The 18,984-nt window shown below is 45.2% G+C and overlaps 1 protein-coding gene across 2 annotated transcripts in view; it reads left to right on the top strand.

Annotated features, from left to right (window-relative positions):
* Positions 1-18,984, top strand: part of DUSP10 (dual specificity phosphatase 10) — a 103,374-nt gene that overhangs the window by 69,362 nt on the left and 15,028 nt on the right. For both annotated transcript variants that reach the window (XM_086927934.1, XM_086927935.1), the window contains exon 3: positions 11,307-11,675. In XM_086927934.1, coding sequence (XP_086784060.1) covers positions 11,307-11,675 — 369 coding nt within the window. The remainder of the gene's footprint in view (positions 1-11,306; positions 11,676-18,984) is intronic.

Genomic DNA, 18,984 nt, shown 5'->3' with positions numbered 1-18,984 from the left:
ACCGGAGTGGGAATAGTAATTTCTACCCCTACACTATCCAACACTTATGCTACTGTTGCATTCACTGGAGTGGGAATAGTAATCTTTAACCCTACACTATTCAACACTTTCCCTACTGTTGCACCCTCTGGAGTGGAATAGTAATTTTTACCCCCACACTATCCAAGACTTACGCTACTGTTGCACTCACTGGAGTGGGAATAGTAATTTTTACCCCCACACTATCCAACACTTATGCTACTGTTGCCCTCACTGGAGTGGGAATAGTATTTTTTACCCCTACACTATCCAACACTTACGCTACTGTTGCCCTAAAAGTATTATGCATTGTAATGGAATGCGTTATAATGGTAGTTTTAAAAAATGCATTGTATTAGCATGCGTTGAAAAAAATCATGCGATGTAATTGTAGTTGCGATTTAAAAACTGCATTGTAAAAGCATGCTTTGTAATTGTTTGCGTTGTAACATCATATATTCTTCCCCATCATTGCCACCAACAGCTCAGTTTCAATGAAGTACATGCAATGTGTCATTCTGTGGATAGAAAGTGGAGTTGTAGCCACCGTTCGCCCTCAGGCTTTTCGTCACCTGTGAGAGAGAGTCAGCCTGGCTTGTAATTCTAGTCTTGGTTGTCATTTTTTTCTCATGGGTGAGGCTGCTCTGACTCACATCAGCAGGTCAGCGCACCACACCCATGTAAACACTTGTTGACGTTGCCAGTGTCTGCTTGGAAGACGCCCTGGAAGACAGCTCAATTTCATCCACTGCTTTCACTTTCAATCTCTAATTCTATGCCTATTTTATTATTGCTTCTTGGTCTTTTACTGCATTTGTTGATTTTCTCATGAGGGTGAACTATTCCCATGTGTATTGAAGCAGAGATTTGAACCAGTCATTGGATTTACAAGAGGTCATTGATCAGGGGCGTCATCAGTTTTTGCTCTCTAGCCACAGCTGTTTCCCATCACACGCTTAGGGCGAGTCACTGAGTCACCGCAAGTGCAGGAGTGTGATGCATGCATCCTGTCAGAGAACGGGTGCAGGAGACGCTTGCGACATTTGCCCGCTTCTGTCCAAAACAAGAACGCGAGGGAGTGTCGCTTCCACTAAAATAATGGTGTCTTTTAATGAGGCTGAACGTGTGTCTTTAAAGCAAGAGGTCATGAGAGGGAGCCTTTGGAGGGGAGGCTCTGGAGTAACTCAAGGACATTGCTGTCATAAAGGTTGGTACATTTGTGAGTCATCTTCTGGCGGCAGTGGTGTTGGAATTCATGACAGGTACCAAGGGTAAGGCAGAGACTATGAGAGCAACAGTGTAAAATCAAAGATGGAGTTGGATACTAGATTATTTAGTGGGCAGACTCCATGCCGGTGTGAACTGACATATCTGCTGTTGCAACCTATGCATCTTATTATTTACAGAAATAACTGTAAAGTTGCATTTTCTTGGCCACTCAAGAGGACTGGGTTCTTGCGAGTCAGATAAAATATTCTTCATAGATGTTTCCTTGTTTCTGTTACTTGAAATTTTTCTCCTTATAGAGCTACTGTTTGGGTGACACCTAAAACACCAGGCATACTTGATGTCACACTTACCGTGCATTGACATCATGTCATGATATGAAGTTCGTCGTCGAGGTTCGACAGCTATATGCTACGCATGTGATACTATCCAAGATACATCTGTTGCTCTGAAATGAGAGTGTTCTCAATCTTTCTCCCTGTGAGCTTCTTGTGGGGTGATTTGGTGGTAGCACTGAAATAGCACAGAGGTCAAAGTTCTTGCCCGTAATAAGGACTCCCATCTCAGAATGGCTTATGAAGTTGTAGAATGTGCTGGTAGAGGTTAGATGAGGTGCACCCGAAAGGTGGCCCTGAAAAGTAACTATAATGTGACTGGCCATTGTTTTGGAGAATAAGTTGAAGTAATAAGTGAACCCATTCTGCACCTTAGGGATTAGATGCCCCAAAATTGTTATTTAACTGACCGACAATTAGCACTGCCACAGACACAAGCAAACATTATGCATGTTCTCCTCGTCTCTGATGGATAATGACTCCTTGCTAAGGACATGCCCAAGTAGCACAGCATGCCAAAGGGAAATACTACTCACCAGGGAGCACACAAAGGAAAAAGAGAAAGGTATGTAGTGCTCTCCCAAACTGGGAGAACCAGAGAACAACAAGAGAAAAGTGCAGGGGTAGTGATGAACCACTTGCCATGGTGGAGGAAACAAACTAAACTTCAACACATCAAAGCATAGCTGCTCTTGAACCGGAAACAACCTTAACAACGCAGATTTTACACCGCGATACAATCACAACGTGGTCGTTACAACAAAGCAAGTCGTTACAAAGACTTGCGCTAGATGGCGTTCTAGACTAAGTAATAGTATGATTTACTATTCCAACACCTTCCCTACTGTTGCACACACTGGAGTTGGAATAGTGAATCATACTATTCCTAAGTCCAGTGCGCCATCTAGCGCAAGTGGTTGTAACGACTTGCATTGTAATAGCACTGCGTTGTAACAAAGCGGTCGTTGTAACAACCGTGTTGTGATTGTATCACGGTGTAAAATCTGCATTGTTATGTACTATATTCGCTTTTGAATTCCCCTGAGACTAACAAGTGTTAGCACACTCTTGCTTTCCTTAACTCGTTGGCTGTATTTGAAAATTGCCCTTTCATTCTCGTTTGTATATAGAGGTCAGCCAAACCAAGATTGACAGAAATTCCATCAAATCAAACATAAAACACTTCCATAACCCTAGTTAATTTCAGCCTTTTAATGATCAGCAAGAATCACAAACCTTAAGTCAGTCCGAGCGGTATTCAACTACAGCTAAATGATGACACCGGACCCCTAACTCACAGACCCATAACCCACACCAGACATACTTTCTGGTTATCCCGTGTTGTATGCTGAATCCTCATGTTTTACGGGCAGTGTCCTTTGACATTATGATTTCAACCCTGACCTATAAGGTGTAAATTTAACACAACACTCAAACCTGACAGGCATTTTACTCATAACTCTATACAGCAACATGTGTGTGCCTAATCATCCACTACCACCTAACTTACATTATTAATAATTATTAATAAAACATATTTTGGACATTAAGGGCCTGATTTAGATCTCGGTGGACAGGTTACTCCATCACAACAGTGACGGATATCCCATCCGCCGAAATATAAATCCCCATACATCCTATGGGATTTATATTTCGGTAGAGAGTATATCCGTTAACGGTGTGGCAGAGTAACCCATTCTCCAACAACTAAATCAGGGCCTAAATCTAAAATGTGAGCATCATCTTACCATCTATAATAAAGACATTTGTAAAGTGCATGGTTTCGCCATCTCGGCGTGTCCCCGCGAGAGGGAAGAGCAGTGCACCTAAAACAAAACTGGCCATTACATTATTTGCTGTCAGAGAAGAGATAGGTTTTAAGCAGCTTTCTGAAATTGATCTCAGAGCTTTCCATCCTGAGTTTTATCGGGAGTTTATTCCAATTCTGAGCGGCCTGGACCCTAAAGGAACGGCCCCCCATCCTGGCCTTCTTTACCTTAGGGATATCCAGTAGCCCGGTGCCAGTAGACCTCAAAACCCTCCTTGGCGCATATCTGGTGATCAAGTCACTCAGATAGTATGGACCAATATTGTTAAGAATACAGTGACAAGTGCATAGTGTCTTAAACATAACTCTTTCTTTTACTGGCAACCAGTGCAATGAGTTAAGGGCTTTCTTAGAAGCCGCCCTCCTAGGCTGACTAAGGACCAGCCGCGCAGCGGCATTCTGCAGAACATGTAGTCGTCCAAGACTTTTGTCTGTGGCCCCCAAATACAGTATGTTGGCATAATCAAGGCGCAACGTTTTAAGCGCGTGTACCATGGTCTTTCTTGCCCCTACCGGGAGAAGATCCAGTGTTTCACACAGTTTTTTCAAAACACCAAAACACTTTCCAACTACCTTTCTTATGTGTCCATCATAAGAAAGAGTCGGATCTACCCAAACCCCCAGATTTTTCGCCTCATTGCACGGTATAGAGGTAGAACCCAAGATTGAAAGCCACCATTCCGTCGACCACATGGAGACACTGCCTCCCACCACCAGCACCTCGTTTTTTTTTTTTTTTTTTTTTTATTATTATCTTACCATCTATTTACATTATACTAATGTGAATTAAATGTTTGTAAGAACTCTCATCCCATGGTGAATCCCCAGAAATATCGCTCGAATCTACACTGTAAAGGACTTGGGACCAGGCCTAGTGAAGATGTCTGCATGGCTGACTTTCAGGACAAGCAGAGTTTTCATGCTGCTGTGGTCTGTACTCTGACGTGGAGCCTGCCTGCTGGACCTGTGAGTGCCTGAAGTCTGAAAAGTAATGAGCCCAGAAGAACCTGCAGGCTGCTGGGAAGAATTTCAATTTCCTGCCTAGCTAGAGGACTGAACAAATGTGTAGACAAGTCAAAAGCATGGGATCACGCCACTGGGACTGCGTGACTGAATTAACTTTGCTGGAAGCATTGCTGAGAACATGCAAGAGATTTGTATGTTTTATTTATTTATTTATTTATTTATTTATTGACATTTGTAGAGCGGGCGAATACCCGTGGGCGTCTCGGCGCTAATTAAGGGATGGATCAGCAACTGGGGTAAAGAAGATATACATGGCTATTGGTCAAATAACCACGTCTTTAGCTGTTTGCGGAATGTGAACAGGGAGGGACTCGCCCCAGGTGACTGTTCTAGTGCGAGGCACAGCCAAGAAGTTCTGAATAGAGGAACGAAGAGATCGGGTTGGGACATGATGGAGAAGATTCTGTTTGAGAAAGTGGGGACCTTGATTATTGAGTGACTTGTAAACAATACACAGCGATTTGAGTTTGATACGGCTGCGTATCGGGAGCCAATGGAGATCCCTAATGATGTTTGTAACTGGTGCGAACTTGGGGATCCCAGCCAGCATTCGTGCGGCTGCATTTTGGATTGACTGCATCTTATTTGTCACTCGGACTTGGGCATTTAAGAATAGAGCGTTACAATAGTCCAAGGAGGACAGGACTAGTGAGATGACCAGTGTTAGTACAGTTATCAGTCCTGGAGTACCACATCTGTTTGTCCCTCAGCTGAAAGTCACAATTTTGGTAGAACTTCCCTTCCTATGGCACCTCTCGGAGACAGATGGCAAGAACTTTCGCCCATGTGTTGAAATATTGTTTCCACAAATGATATCCTGTGTGATGTACTAAGCAGCAGGCCACAGTTGTGAAGCAATGTTCAAGGCTTTGACCTGAACAAATGCAACATTCGACATTCAGGCAAAAGGACAACTGACTAACAAATGCCTTCAACAACGAGTAGTGAATATTTTGCCAACAATAAGCCACTGGAAAGCATGGAGCGGTAATCTCTAGATTTCTTTTAAAGTTAGCAGGGAATTCTGTTCAGTTTTTCTGACCTTGTGGAAGCCTAATTGAAAACAACCTTCATCTTTGTCCCATCTTTGTCCTGCTGGATTCCTTTATCCTCCTCGACATGTTGTAAGTCTGAAGGTAAAGGCCTGGACCAACCAACTCTAAAACTTAAACCATGTACATTTGTGGGTTAGCACCAATCAGTCCCTGTGTCTCATTGAAGTTCCACAAGGGAATTTTGTAAAATTTTCAGGATTTGTACATTTTAACATTTTTCATTGAATGTTTTTTTCCATTGTTCATTATGGGAACACGTCTATTTATCCAATATCGCATTAAACTTAAAGGCAGGTTTCTACATCTTTTTCAATTCATTTTTTGTTTGATGCTTTCACTTCTTTATTTATTTAATGGATTGCTTTTTGGATTGTTGTTTCACCACTCAGCCTACCCATAGCTCTCTGAAGGTGAGCTTGGTGCTTAGGCTAGGAAACTGAACAAGAGCCAAGGATATGGTTGTGGAAAACTGGTTTACCTTGCAAGTTCACTTAATCAGCTGGTGCATGAGCTTATTCACAGCTCACGAGGACAGTCACCGCTCTTCCGTAGACCTCCTGAGATGGAATCAATACAATTGCATATCGCAACAAGCTCATGTTTTAATTAAAAATAGACTTTGTGATACTTTCACTGTGCTTCCAAGTAAACACACATACATACCACTGGCCAACTCACGTTGTAATGTATTCTAGAAAAGGAATACATATTCCTTCTCAGTGTGTATGATATTCTAGCAGCAAATTCTAAAAAATAGTGGATCAAAAGGGGAGCAGTTCTGGGATCTCATTACATAAAAATAGAGTTTGCCTAAGTATACACTGTTTGTATTCTACCATGAAGTAACACCAAGGTGGAGAGGGATTAGCAAAAGCAACACCTCAACACCACTCTACCTCCCCAGAAAGAAAGCTGAGTACCCTGTTCCTCTCCCTGCCTGATTTTTCGGCTTCATTTTGCCACAACTATGTCAAACAGAAATGTCTCTGATGGCAAAAAGGTGAGAAAGGGCAACTGTCAGGGCGTCTGTAAACATTCAGAAAAGATTAGGTGGAGTCCTATTTTTCAGTCAAGTCTCACAAACCTGTCATTGCCCCATGCACTACTCTATCGCAAGTGAAATGCAAGTGAAAGGCTTCCCTAGATGTAGTTTGCAAACGCTTTCTCAGTGGAAGTACAGCCATAGCACCTTGGAACATCAAGGTGACATTGGAAGTGTCAGAGCTTTACTTGCAAGGGAAGTCCATGCCTGCCCAGCAGCATTTACAGGCAGAACTGCCATGGGCAGTGGATTTCTGTCATTGAGAATTTTGTTTGACATGGCTCAGATATCCATACGGAAGCAGTAGCTACCACCACGGTTGAGAATTACTGCTGCTTTCTGTAATGATGGGCCTTGTCAGTTTAGCCATCTCTTACACATTTTTTTTGTTGCCTTTTTGCCACCCAAGATATTGCAGTAGCTTAATGAGTAAGGCAGAGGGCAATCAGTGTCCTTGGTCCTTCCTCTCTATATTTACGGCTTATAAAGCGCATTAGCATGGCTGTCCTGTAAATTACGATTGTGTTAAGAGGAGGTAATTTTATGAAGTCACACTTATTCACATTCCCTTTTTCAAACCTCTATTTAAGGAAAGTTTAGCATTTTACAAGTCACGAAGGTAGGCCCGAGGGTTTCAAACGTGGCACACAGTAACACACATTACAATACATAATGAGGGAAAAGAAAGACAAAGGGAAGTAAAGGAGGGCACTTAAGTCCACAAGGGGTGGGAGGGTAGCCTCCAGCGGCATAGTATGCAGAGTTTGGCATCTCTAAGTGATGTGGCTAGCCATCTACGGTCAAGGGAGGTCATGTCAGGCAGATCTGAAAAGTCATGGAGAAGGGTAAGATGAGGTAAGGGGTAATCCAGATGACACTATACGGTCGTAGGTGCCCCTAAACTTGAGACCAGTATGGAGCAATTGCTGGGCAGGACCACAGTATCTCAAGAAGATTGCAGTGGGCTGTGTTGCCTAAACAGCATATGTCATGGGGTACAAGCTTGGCCCTATAAAGCTTTCGGGGAGTCTAGAACCAGTCTTGCAATATTTTAAATCAGAGGAACTTCGAGCGGAGTTCCCGAAGGCTCTATCATGGTCTAAGAGAAGGGAGGCCCAGTCTTCCAGGGAATACGCTTCTCCTAGAAGGGATTGCCATAGGAGTCAGGTTTCAGAGAGGTATGGAAGAGAGTATTGTCCTTTAATAACAACCCTGAGGAAAACTGGATACTAGGCCCCTATGCTGACTGAAGGCCCAGACACACCGTGAAATGTTGGATTGTGGCAGTTCCTCCGTCTGCAAGATGCCGGATGTCCTGAGATAATGGGATAGCTGGTGGTAGTGCCATTCTTTCTTAGGCCTGAGCCCAAATTCTGTGCTTAATTATCAAAATGTTGATCCTACTTTAATCGACGACATGATCGAGATCTTGAATGACAAGTGTCCTCCAGGTTGTCCAATGGTGTTGGGCCAAAGGTGACACGCCTATGTAGATATGGGGCCACCCCCAATAGCTGGTATACTTCCCACTAGGCCCATGAAGTCACTGCCAGGATCTGGTGTGGGGCCACTCTTGGATTCTTGAGCTAGAGGTGTGGTGGAAAAAGTGCAGTTGTAGGCAAAAGAAGGTGACATTCCAGGCCTGCCCAGAAGGGGGCTTCCATATCAAAGTGCATGTGGGATGCTACCTGGTGAGCCAAATGGTAGCAGGTGAGATGAGGCAGCCTCAGGTCTTCTTTCAACGTGTCAGCCCAAAGTCGGGTGATGCAAATGCGCAGCTTTTGCCCACTCCAGACATAGGAGCGGATATCGCTTTAGATCTGAGCAAGCAGTGTTTGGGCACCTGGAGGGGTATCATACCAAAACTGTATTGGAAGAGAGAGGGCCATCATTTTCACAGTTTGTACCCTGCCCCAGAGGGACAGATTTAGATGGGACCATTTCTAGAAACCTTGCCTGGTGTGTTCCGGGAGAGGGAGGAGGTTATGCTCCAACATATAATAACTCAAATGCCTAGATAGCGGGGCCCGCTCATTACCCATGCCATGTTATGTCCATCGATATACGTGGGGTGGTAGTTCTGTTCATCAGAAGGGCCTCACTTTTTGCCCAGTTGACCCTATAACCTGATAACTCCTCTAAAAACCCCTCGATGATGGACACAACCACTGCTATCAAGGATCACATTTGAGAGAGAAGAAGCAAGATGTCATCTTCATAGAGCAGGATCTTGGTCTCTCAAACTTCTTTGGGAATTTTTAGCACCTCTGACGGTCTATGTATTGCGGCCGACAAAGGCTCCATTTTCAAGAGGAAGCGGAGCGGAGACAGAGGGCAACCCTGTCGGGTATTGTGGCCAGCCTGGAATGTCTTGGAAAGAAACCCTCCCCAGTACACTTCAGCTGATGTCACACCGAAGGCAGACCCTTTGGATGAATTTGTTCCCTAAGCGCATGCAAGACATTACCTGAAAGAGGTATGGCCATTCAACTCGGTCGATTATGAGGCACAAAAGCGCTCAATCTGATTGTGGCTGGTGCCCAATTCCGGCAAGAAAAGAGTCACATAATAAGCCCCAAAGTATTCCACAATATCCCTGTGGTGCACTAAGAGTAGTCCAGTGGAGTCGCGGATCACCGGGATGGCGAGCTGGGATTCCCACTGCTGTAGTTCAACAGCCAGTAGCCTCCGGGCCTTTTCCTCATGCTCGTACTGACACCTTTGAAGATTTACCAGTGCCTTTTCCACTGCTGTGTCGTAAAGAAGAAATTCAATAGAATGTTTGTCTTTTTGGAGGGCTTCCACCACTTGATAGAGTCCAGCCCTGTTGGACTCTCTTCTGGTCGACCCACCCACTTGTGGATGCTGGAAGATGGCAAGAGGTTTGCCAGGTGGGGGCAAGCCCTTCCTGTTGGTGGCCTCCTTTGGGATTGAGGGGGTCATGCCCATTGAAGAGTCCTCCAGCTTGTCTAGGATTGCCTCCAGTTCAGCAAGGTCCAAGAATTCTGGAGTCCACCCCTCAAAGGTCATTCTTGACAGGTCGAGTAGACCATGTTTGAGATCTTTGCATTTGACCTGGGGCGGAATGCTATGAACCTCCTGCACTGGGGATTAGTTGCCACAGAGTAAGCAGCAGCAAACAAAATGCTGTTACTGCCGATGAGGAGAGCTTCTGATGCCAGCCTGGCTACCTGTAGAAGTGCTTGGGTGTGTTCGTGGTGCAGCGCATAAGCATTGATTGAGTGAGGGGTATGAGTGTCAGAAACAGTTCGATTGCAGCCGGTGTGCCCGTTGGAGTTGAGAGTCTCCAGGAGGCACAAATGGAGAAGCTCCAGGAGATGGGACGTTAAGTAGGCAATCATGTTTGATTGTTCCTCCCCCTCCAGGACTTTGTAGATCTTGAAATTATCCCTTCGCACCCTGTCCTCCAGGTCAGTACTTTCCAGTCGAGAACATCAATATTATTTCCCCAGTCTAGGAGATGCTTGCACTGGGCTACAAAAGGATTCAGGCAGTTGTCAACCTCGCCCATTCGCGTACAAATTATTGCCATGTTATGCCTGATAGATTTACCACTTCTCCACCCGTTGACCAAGCACGGGGGCTCAGCGAGGTAAAAGGGGGGCAGTGTTAGGAGGATGTCACCTCAATCAGTAGTATCTGTAGGAGATCACATACACAGTGGGGCCGAAGCAGGCCAGACCTTGCCCCCCTCCAGTGTCCTGAGGGGCCACCAAGGTGTCAGTGCAAACGCCGACTGGAGTCACTCACATGGGAGGGGGGTAGCAGGTGTCCAAGAGGTCGCATGTTGTGATCCCCGGTGGAGACTGCAGCAGGAGTCCCTCTGCTGTGCCTGGTGCAGGTCATCAGAGCTTCATGATGCCGGCAGTGCCACTGCCAATTGAGGTGAATGCTGACCGAGTAGAGTAAAAGCCCCATGAGAAGGTCCCGCCTCTGGAGGTGGCAGCCAGCTTGGTGCTCAGGAAAGGCCGGAGCTGTGACAATATCCCTAGGCCTCAGTCCCCCGTCTGCTCATCTCCTCTCCTCTCAGCTCTGGAGTCCCGTCCGCACAGTCAAGCTCATTCCAGGGATCTCCGCCGTGAATGGGAGCCAGGGGCCCATAGCTGGAAGGATGAAATGGCTGGTGAGGCACACAGCAGAGTCAGGAGCTGCCATCTTGGTATGCTCCAACCTCCGTCTCCCTCATTGGCTTTCCTAATTTTTTATCATGGTAATTATTGCTTTTCTCTGTGTTCTTAGTTTACTGAGTTTCATAAAAATTCCACTGTTTTGTAACATTGCTCATGCAGGAGTCATTTAATTTTTAGAATGTTTTTTCCGATTTAGTTATTGAGGCACAGTGACCATACTACTAGTCGGAGCATGCTGTGGGTAGCAACTGAGATATGGACCAGTTTTCTGATATTATAGTCTAAGCCAATACTATTAAAATCTGTGGAGATACTGTTTGGTTTGTGTCTAGTTCCTGATTATTCATGTCATGCTACAATTTGTGCTGCTCTGGCCGTAGTCAAGGCCCAGACGCTCCATTAATGCGTACCTATTACTACGAGACTGGCACACATTTATATTCTATGAATTTTCGTTCAAGAGCGCCTCTCTTATTGTCTACATCAAATTTCCCTGTTAAATAAAAATGACTGTTCTGCTTCTCACTGTGAAAAGTATTGCTTTTGATAGATATTTTTTTTGCATATAGACAATGGTATATAAAATTATGTTTGAATGTAATAGCTTTAATTGTTCCATTGCAGGTGGACTCAGCACTTTCAAACAGAACCATGAAAACCTCTGTGATAACTCCCTCCAACTTCAGGAGTGCCCAGACGGAGGGGGAGCATTGATGGTGCCATCCATACTACCTCAGTCCATCCCATCCACCCCTGACATCGAAAATGCAGAGCTAACTTCCATATTGCCCTTTCTGTTTCTCGGGAATGAACATGATGCTCAGGACTTGGAGACAATGCAGAGGATGAACATTGAGTACATAGTCAATGTCACCACCCACCTTCCTCTGTATCATTATGAGAAAGGCATCTTCAACTATAAGCGGTTGCCCGCCACTGACAGCAACAAGCAGAATCTCAGGCAATACTTCGAAGAGGCCTTTGAATTCATTGGTAAGTATCACACAATGATTTGAGAATATAGTACTCTTAATCAGGTTGAAATGGATTATTATATTTCAGCTGTAGAAAGAAACCCGAATTGGGAGGATCTTTTAAGCCTGCCTCTTCAAACATTAGAATATTAAATGTTTCTAAACCAGATTGGGGTCAAGTACTCAATAAATGCATCTTCGAAGTTCCCAGGGCTCAGAAGGGTGGTAGGGAGCCAAGTATAAGGCTTCTCTAAATGGATGTTTTTTAAACAGTTTCAGGGTGCTACAAAATTAAACAGTGAAGGGCAGATGCATACATTCACATATTTTAGTTTTCCCAATCTAAATGATCAGAATCGATCATCACTTAATGTGGCCATAAACAATTAATGGTCTTTATAATATAATAATCAGAACAGGAAGTTGGGGAAAATATCTGTCATCACCATACTGCCTTCTGTGAGGGACGGTCTAGGCCAAACGACTAGTACCTTTGGCACATTCCTGATTCATACTTCCCCCAGTAGCAATCACTGGAGTGGCGAAATAGTAATGTGGGGTTGAGTGAAATAGCATTGAGTGGAGCGGCGTAGAGTGGATTTGCATACAGTGTAATAGCGTAGAGTGGATTGGCGTACAGTGGATTATTGTTCAGTGGAGTTGAGTAGAATGGAATAGCACACAGTGGGGTGGCGTACAGTTGAATAGCATATAGTGGAGTGACGTACAGTTGAATAGCATAGAGTGGAGTGGCATAGAGTGGAGTGGACATAACAGATTGGCATAGAGTGGAGTGGACACAGTGAAGTGTCTGCCCTCATAGATCCTGGGTTTCAAAAATGAAGAAATTCAATTGGATGAGTGAGCATTTTCTTTCTCTGCTTAATGAGGGTTTGCATACCTAAGATTGGCTTAATGTCTCCAAGATACTTTACTGCATGTCAGCAACCAAATGTATGTGTTGCAGCAGCCGTTACTGGATGCTAGCCACTGATTTCTTGACCCCGGAAATCAGTTCCCATTCTTGTTCCTTTGTGGGTTTGCAGACCAAAAATCAATTTTTTTTTAAAACCCTGCATTAAAAAGTAAAAGTGTGACTTTGCATGGCCAGAAACCATGCACAGTGAGCACTGTTGACATAGGGGCTCTTGCAGGCCCCAGCATGTAGAGCCTGAGGAGCAGCTATGTAGGTAACGTGAAGGCTAGTACAGGTACAGCCCTATGCATTTTGTTTGGTGAGATAAGGTTAGGAGAGGTGTTCGACAGAGCGATTTCTGGCTGTCTGGGACGCATCAAAGCCAGACAGAATCCACCATCCTAGATAGGATGAGTAGTCAAGTCAAGTCAAGTCAGAAAATTTATATAGCGCACTACATACCCAGAGGGTCTCAAGGTGCTTGAAGAGGGGTGGGGAATTACTGGTCAAATAGAGGGGTGGGGAATTACTGGTCAAATATCCACGTTTTAAGTTGCTTTCTGAATGCTAGGTGGTTCTGAGTAAGGCGAAGGTGAGTGGGAAGTGAGTTCCAGGTTTTAGCTGCCAGGTAGGAAAAGGATCTACCTCCTATGGTGGTTTTGTTGATGCGAGGTACAGTGGCCAGGGCTTGGTTGGAAGATCGTAGCTGGCGTGCGGGGGTGTAGAAGGACAGTCGTGCGTTGAGGCATTCTGGTCCGATTTCGTAGAGTGCTTTGTGTGCGTGGGTTAGGAGCCGGAAAGTGATCCTCTTATTGACGGGGAGCCAGTGGAGGTTTTTCAGGTGACCAGAGATGTGTTCGTTGCGCGGGATGTCTAATATGAGCCTGGCTGAAGCGTTCTGGATTCGTTGGAGTCTTTTCTGGAGTTTAGTGGTAGTACCGGCGTAGAGGGTGTTTCCGTAGTCCAGTCGGCTCGTGACCAGAGCGTGGGTGACCGTTTTCCTAGTTTCGGTGGGGATCCAACGAAATGTTTTTTTGAGCATGCGAAGAATGTTGAAGCAGGATGAAGAGACGCCGTTGACTTGTCTATTCATTGAAAGTGAGGAATCCAGGATGACGCCTAGGTTCCGTGCGTGGTCCGTCGGGATGGGTGCTTTTCCGAGGGCTTCTGGCCACCAAGAGTCGTCCCAGGCAGAGGGGGAGGTGCCTAAGATGAGGACTTCTGTTTTATCTGAGTTCAATTTCAGACGGCTGTGTTTCATCCATTCGGCTACTTCTTTCATTCCTTCGTGTAGGTTATTTTTGGCGGTGCTAGGGTCATTGGTGAGTGAAAGGATCAGTTGAGTGTCATCCGCGTAGGAGATGATGTTGAGGTTGTGTTGGCGTGCGATGGCCGCGAGGGGGCTCATGTATACGTTGAAGAGGGTGGGACTGAGTGAGGATCCTTGGGGTACGCCGCAGATGACTTCAGTGGCCTATGAGTATGATACACTTGTACGATAAACTGTGCTCACCCTTGGGTAGCTTGCCACAGGCCAGTCAGGCTTATCCTCAGGACCAAAGTGTAAAGTATTTTATTATTTATTATTTATTATTAAAATGTATTAAGCGCAAACGAATACCCGTAGGCGTCTCGGCGCTAAACCAACCACGATCTTTAAGGAGTGTTGTCACTACAGTTTTATTGGTTAAAAAGCCAGGTCTTTAAGCGCTTCCGGAAGAGCATGAGTGAGGGACTAGTCCTAATGGGCTGTGGTAGAGTGTTCCATAGCTTAGGGGCCGACACCATAAATCGGCGGTCACCCCAGGTAACCGTTTTTGTCCGTGGCACCGCTAGCTGATTCAAGGTGGCAGAACGAAGATTTCTGGGGGGAGTGTATGGGGTTAACTGATCCCTGTGAAACTGCGGACCCTGATTGTGTAGTGCTTTATAAACTATGCATAAAGTCTTAAACTTGATTCGATTACGAATCGGCAGCCAGTGATAATTCCTTATTATGTCTGAGACAAATTTAAATCTAGATGTTCCAGAAAGGAGTCTGGCCGCCGCATTCTGAATGGTTTGCAATTTGTCAATCACTTGAATCTGCGCATTTGCGAGTAGTCCATTGCAGTAATCCAGGGATGATAAAACTAAGGCAACCACCAAGGTTTTTCCAGCTGTGTCTGGTAAGAAAGGGATGATTTGCCTTACCAGTCTTAATTTATGACAGTCTGTAGCTGCTGTTTTCTTAGCATGGGCCATGAAATTAAAGTATTGGCACAATACCAACCTCGCAACACACTGAGTACACTACAGAAAAACTGCACACAGTGCGTATAAAACACTGGTCTTTGTATTACACGCACATTGAAGTTAAAATCACATACACATTGGATATATGCTTTACAGTTATATGAAATTGTTGAATTCTCCCATTAGCAGCAGAATGGCATGAACAGATATGTATTAGTCATAGGTATTCCCTTGCCCCGTTATCCCCTCAGCCTCTTAAGCAACATAAACCCAGCGCGACTTCTCTGAGGTGTTCACACTGTAAACAATCCCTCCCACATCGAAAGCAACAGAAACACATATGCAGGCTGTTCAGAGGTATTCCACTTTCCCGCTAACACATTAGCATTAAACACAACATTCCCAATAGCGCATACCCCATACAGTTGTAATGGTCAAGAAATCACCGGTTTCGACTACGGCCCATGTCCCAGCGCCTCAGCCACTCAAACTACACCAGCCAACAATACACGATGTACCCAATGGTGACACTTTGATTAGATTGTCGAGACCACCTAAATCGGAAAGAAACAGTTACTTGGTTTTGTCCCTCCAGATTTGGCTTTCAGGCACCCAGTGGCACCTTCACGAGTTTGGGATCACTATCCCCCTGTAGGCAAAAGACTGTGACATCAGGAGCTGGCGCACTTCCAAATTGGAGAAATGTTTCCCCTCAGGTGGAAGTATGAGCTGCAGTTGCTCAAGGCCGCCAGCTATGGGTGCACACAAGGCACAACATGACCCCCCCGATCCAGTCACAATATTTTCAACAACAGAGTACCTTGTGGCATGCGTCTGAGGATAGGTAGGCGGCGACTTTGGATGGAGGCCGCAATGTCAGACATTGTTGTCATCCCGCTTTGGAGGACGGAGACAGTCTAGGCTTCCAGCTCAGGTCCCGCGGATTCCGCAAATGTCCCGCAAAACTCCTCTGACACCACACGCTACGGAGTGTGAGCTAGCACAGATATCCGGTTGCACGCACAGGTCCCTCAGACTCTGCAAACTTCCCCAGTACTCCTTCAACTCCTCACGTTCCGGCACCCCAGGTGGGCCGCTGATCTTTACAAGCACATTCCTATGCTCAGCATGATTACGGCGTACATCAGGACAGTCCTTCTCCAAACTGACGATCACTTCCACCAGTTTCCGCCGCATCCTGCGTAGTCCTTATGATCTTGTGGAAATGGGGAGATCCTTTCTGTCCCTGGGATCTTGTGGACAGGAGGACAACCAACTGGGCCTTGGAGAGTGCTTAGGAACCAGGGCCATTACAGTTGGCAATTAGCTGCAGGCCAGCATCATCCAGGCAAAATCTACCAAGTGATACTCCCCTTTCTGGAACACAAGCCCCAGGCCACCACAAGTCTGCAGATAATCCAGTTGCTTTCCCTCCTGCCCCAATGTCCCAGTGCTGAACCAGCTTAGTATAGTTCAAATCCCAAAAGCGTCACTCACTCCTGAAGTTGGAGCCCCAGTAGTTATACCCACAATCAACTTTGAAGATGAGATCTGTTCAAAAGGCCACCTTTGAAATGCAGAGGCCCTCTCTAAATGTTGTCCTGTCTGCCATCCTACCCTTGGAGGCTTGATCAATATCTTTAGTGGGGTCACGACCCTGGCTCTAGGAATGCATGTGCCAATTCCACTCCCACATATCCATCTCAGGAAGGCCTCTCAGAGTCAGAAGTCTACAGTTCCCTTTGAGCCCATAGTTTGTGGTCGTCTATCAGGATTGCAGAGATGTAGCTGTCCCCCCAGCACCCAGATGTGGATTAGAGACAGGCTCACAGAGCCACGAGCACAGAAACGCCCAATGGCATTTCCACATCATTAGTAATGTTGAATCCACTTGCATTACCAGAGAGGATTTGCCATTACTAACTCACCAATATCAAACACTTTACTGCTACTCTTCTGCACGTAGGCAATGCTGCTTAATAACCTTTCCACTTATCCCCCATTTTAGTCAATGTGAGAAGGAGACCCCACCATTCCGAACACACCATCCGCTGCCATTTTCTACCACTGCATGTAGCACAGAGAGCACATGCCCTGCCTCTTCCTGACACTACACCCTGCCCCCAGGGAGTGCTCCGATGTAGCGACCGACATGCCGAACCTTGGCATCGAGCTTTTTAAATACCAAGCAGAGTAACATTAACCTACACACACAGGCCCGGCCAGGGAAAACCTGTGGCACATTTGAAGAGCTACCTCAGTGGGTGGCACAACCAGTGCTGCATTTGAATTACATGCCCTAGGTATATGTCTTACCCCCAGCCAAGGGACTATCAGCTAACTCAAATCAGCCAATCATGTATACACTAATCACTAGTGTGCATATGACTAGCCCAGCTATTTGGCTCTGAATCGAAGTATCAAAAGCCCTCAAAGTTCTAAGGCTAATACATAGAGCAGCAAAAAAACAGGAGACAAAAGCAAAAGGTCCAGGGAAAGCACACTAAAAAGGTGTTTATTTATTTGCACTCATCTTTCTGTGGTGGATGTGTTATTTTTCTTACCCACTATGAATCCAGCTTGTATCGTCACCTGATCCTTAACCCTTTTGTTGCGCCCGTCTGCCAATGGCCGTCGCAAGCACTACCTCCGTAGTGCTGCTCACGTCCGTTGGCCGACACGGCCCCACCCACTTAATGAAACCGCCACACCGCGGCGGAATTTGCGCCGCGGTTAAGCATTTGATTTGGCCTTTGTGTTTAGAATGTGCTCATTGATGGAGGTAAATAAACAAATGGAATGAGCCTTCTGGAGGACAGAAATTGTTATTCCAGCTCTAAATAAATCACTAGAGGCAGAGAATGAATTATTTACTCACTAAAGGGCAATAAATAAAATGATGAAAATAAAGATTAAATCAATAACGAACACCACCAGATTAATTAAGCAAACTGAAACGTTAATGATGAAAATGAATAAGATACAGACACTTCCATGCCAATGGAACACTTAAGCTGTAAGTGAAAGAAATCTCTTATGAAATTGAGAAAAATTACTGTAAATGTATGAAGTATCATGATGCAATGGGAAGCGTGTATGTTAAACACATTCTTAAAAGCGAGAAATGTCTTTAAAAAGAAAAAAGTAAAGAAGTACTAATTAGCTAATAGTCATGAGCAAGACCATGCCTGATCGAAATTCGTCTGTTTATTTAACAGAGCCCCTGCACTTTCATACAAATACATTTAAAGTTGCAGATCAGTATATATACCTCTTCCCTGGCTAGAAAGTCAACAATGTAATATATGTGTGTGTGTTTGTGTGTAAGTACAGTATAAAAGATAGGTCAGCAAAGCATGAATAACAGTAAAAATATATTCAGTGAATTAGGATAATGCAACAAGGCAGCAATAATGCCAGGCCCCTGGCGGTGCACACGCTATAATGTTTGCTAAGCTGTAATGTTCAGGAAGATCGGACCACACCTCAAATGTAAAGACTGAAAACCAGAAAGCTGCTGTACAGAGCCAGTAGTACTGTGACACTGTGGTTGCAGACAGATACTGTTCACAAACTCGTTTTGACATCCAGAGACGTTTTGTATCAAAAGGAGGATACAGTTGTCCTGCTAAAACAGTCTCTTTGTAGTTCGACTGTGACATGTGGGGTTCATAACCCCGGAGGTTTGTGAGCATCTAAAGCAGCACAGAAAGCACGAGTTACAATGCACCTGCGGCTGAAAAGTAAAGGAGAGGGTCTCAGAGTTCATGTGTGCATTTACTGAAACCAGGGATGTATGTAGATGTCTTGGTTTGCCTCCTGGGGCAAGGATATCTTGCTACCTTGGGGGCATTGAGACTCTGGGCTTTGCAGCTCTTCAGGTCATGAGGACCACCAAAGGTTGCCAGAGAACCATGTTTTGGCTATGATATGAGTTTCAATCCTAAAACCACAAAATGATTCACCCATACCATTCAGGTCCCCTTAGACCCGCCTACCTGGCTAGCCAATGGCCTTCTGGTCCATCGCACACAAATTGATCCGTGTTATAAAGTAAAGGTGGTGCAAAGGAGTGTGGCCACCCCACAAAGTCACAACTCAGTCTCCCAGCAGGTGGTTGTAGCAGAACTATCCATAGCGCGACTCACAGTTGGTCGTTGGTTGAGCTACATGCTGC

Source organism: Lissotriton vulgaris, chromosome 6, assembly GCF_964263255.1.
Source record: "Lissotriton vulgaris chromosome 6, aLisVul1.2, whole genome shotgun sequence".
Lineage (NCBI taxonomy): Eukaryota > Metazoa > Chordata > Amphibia > Caudata > Salamandridae > Lissotriton > Lissotriton vulgaris.
The sequence above is the reverse complement of the archived record's forward strand: the minus strand, read 5'-3'. Positions and strand labels throughout refer to the sequence as shown.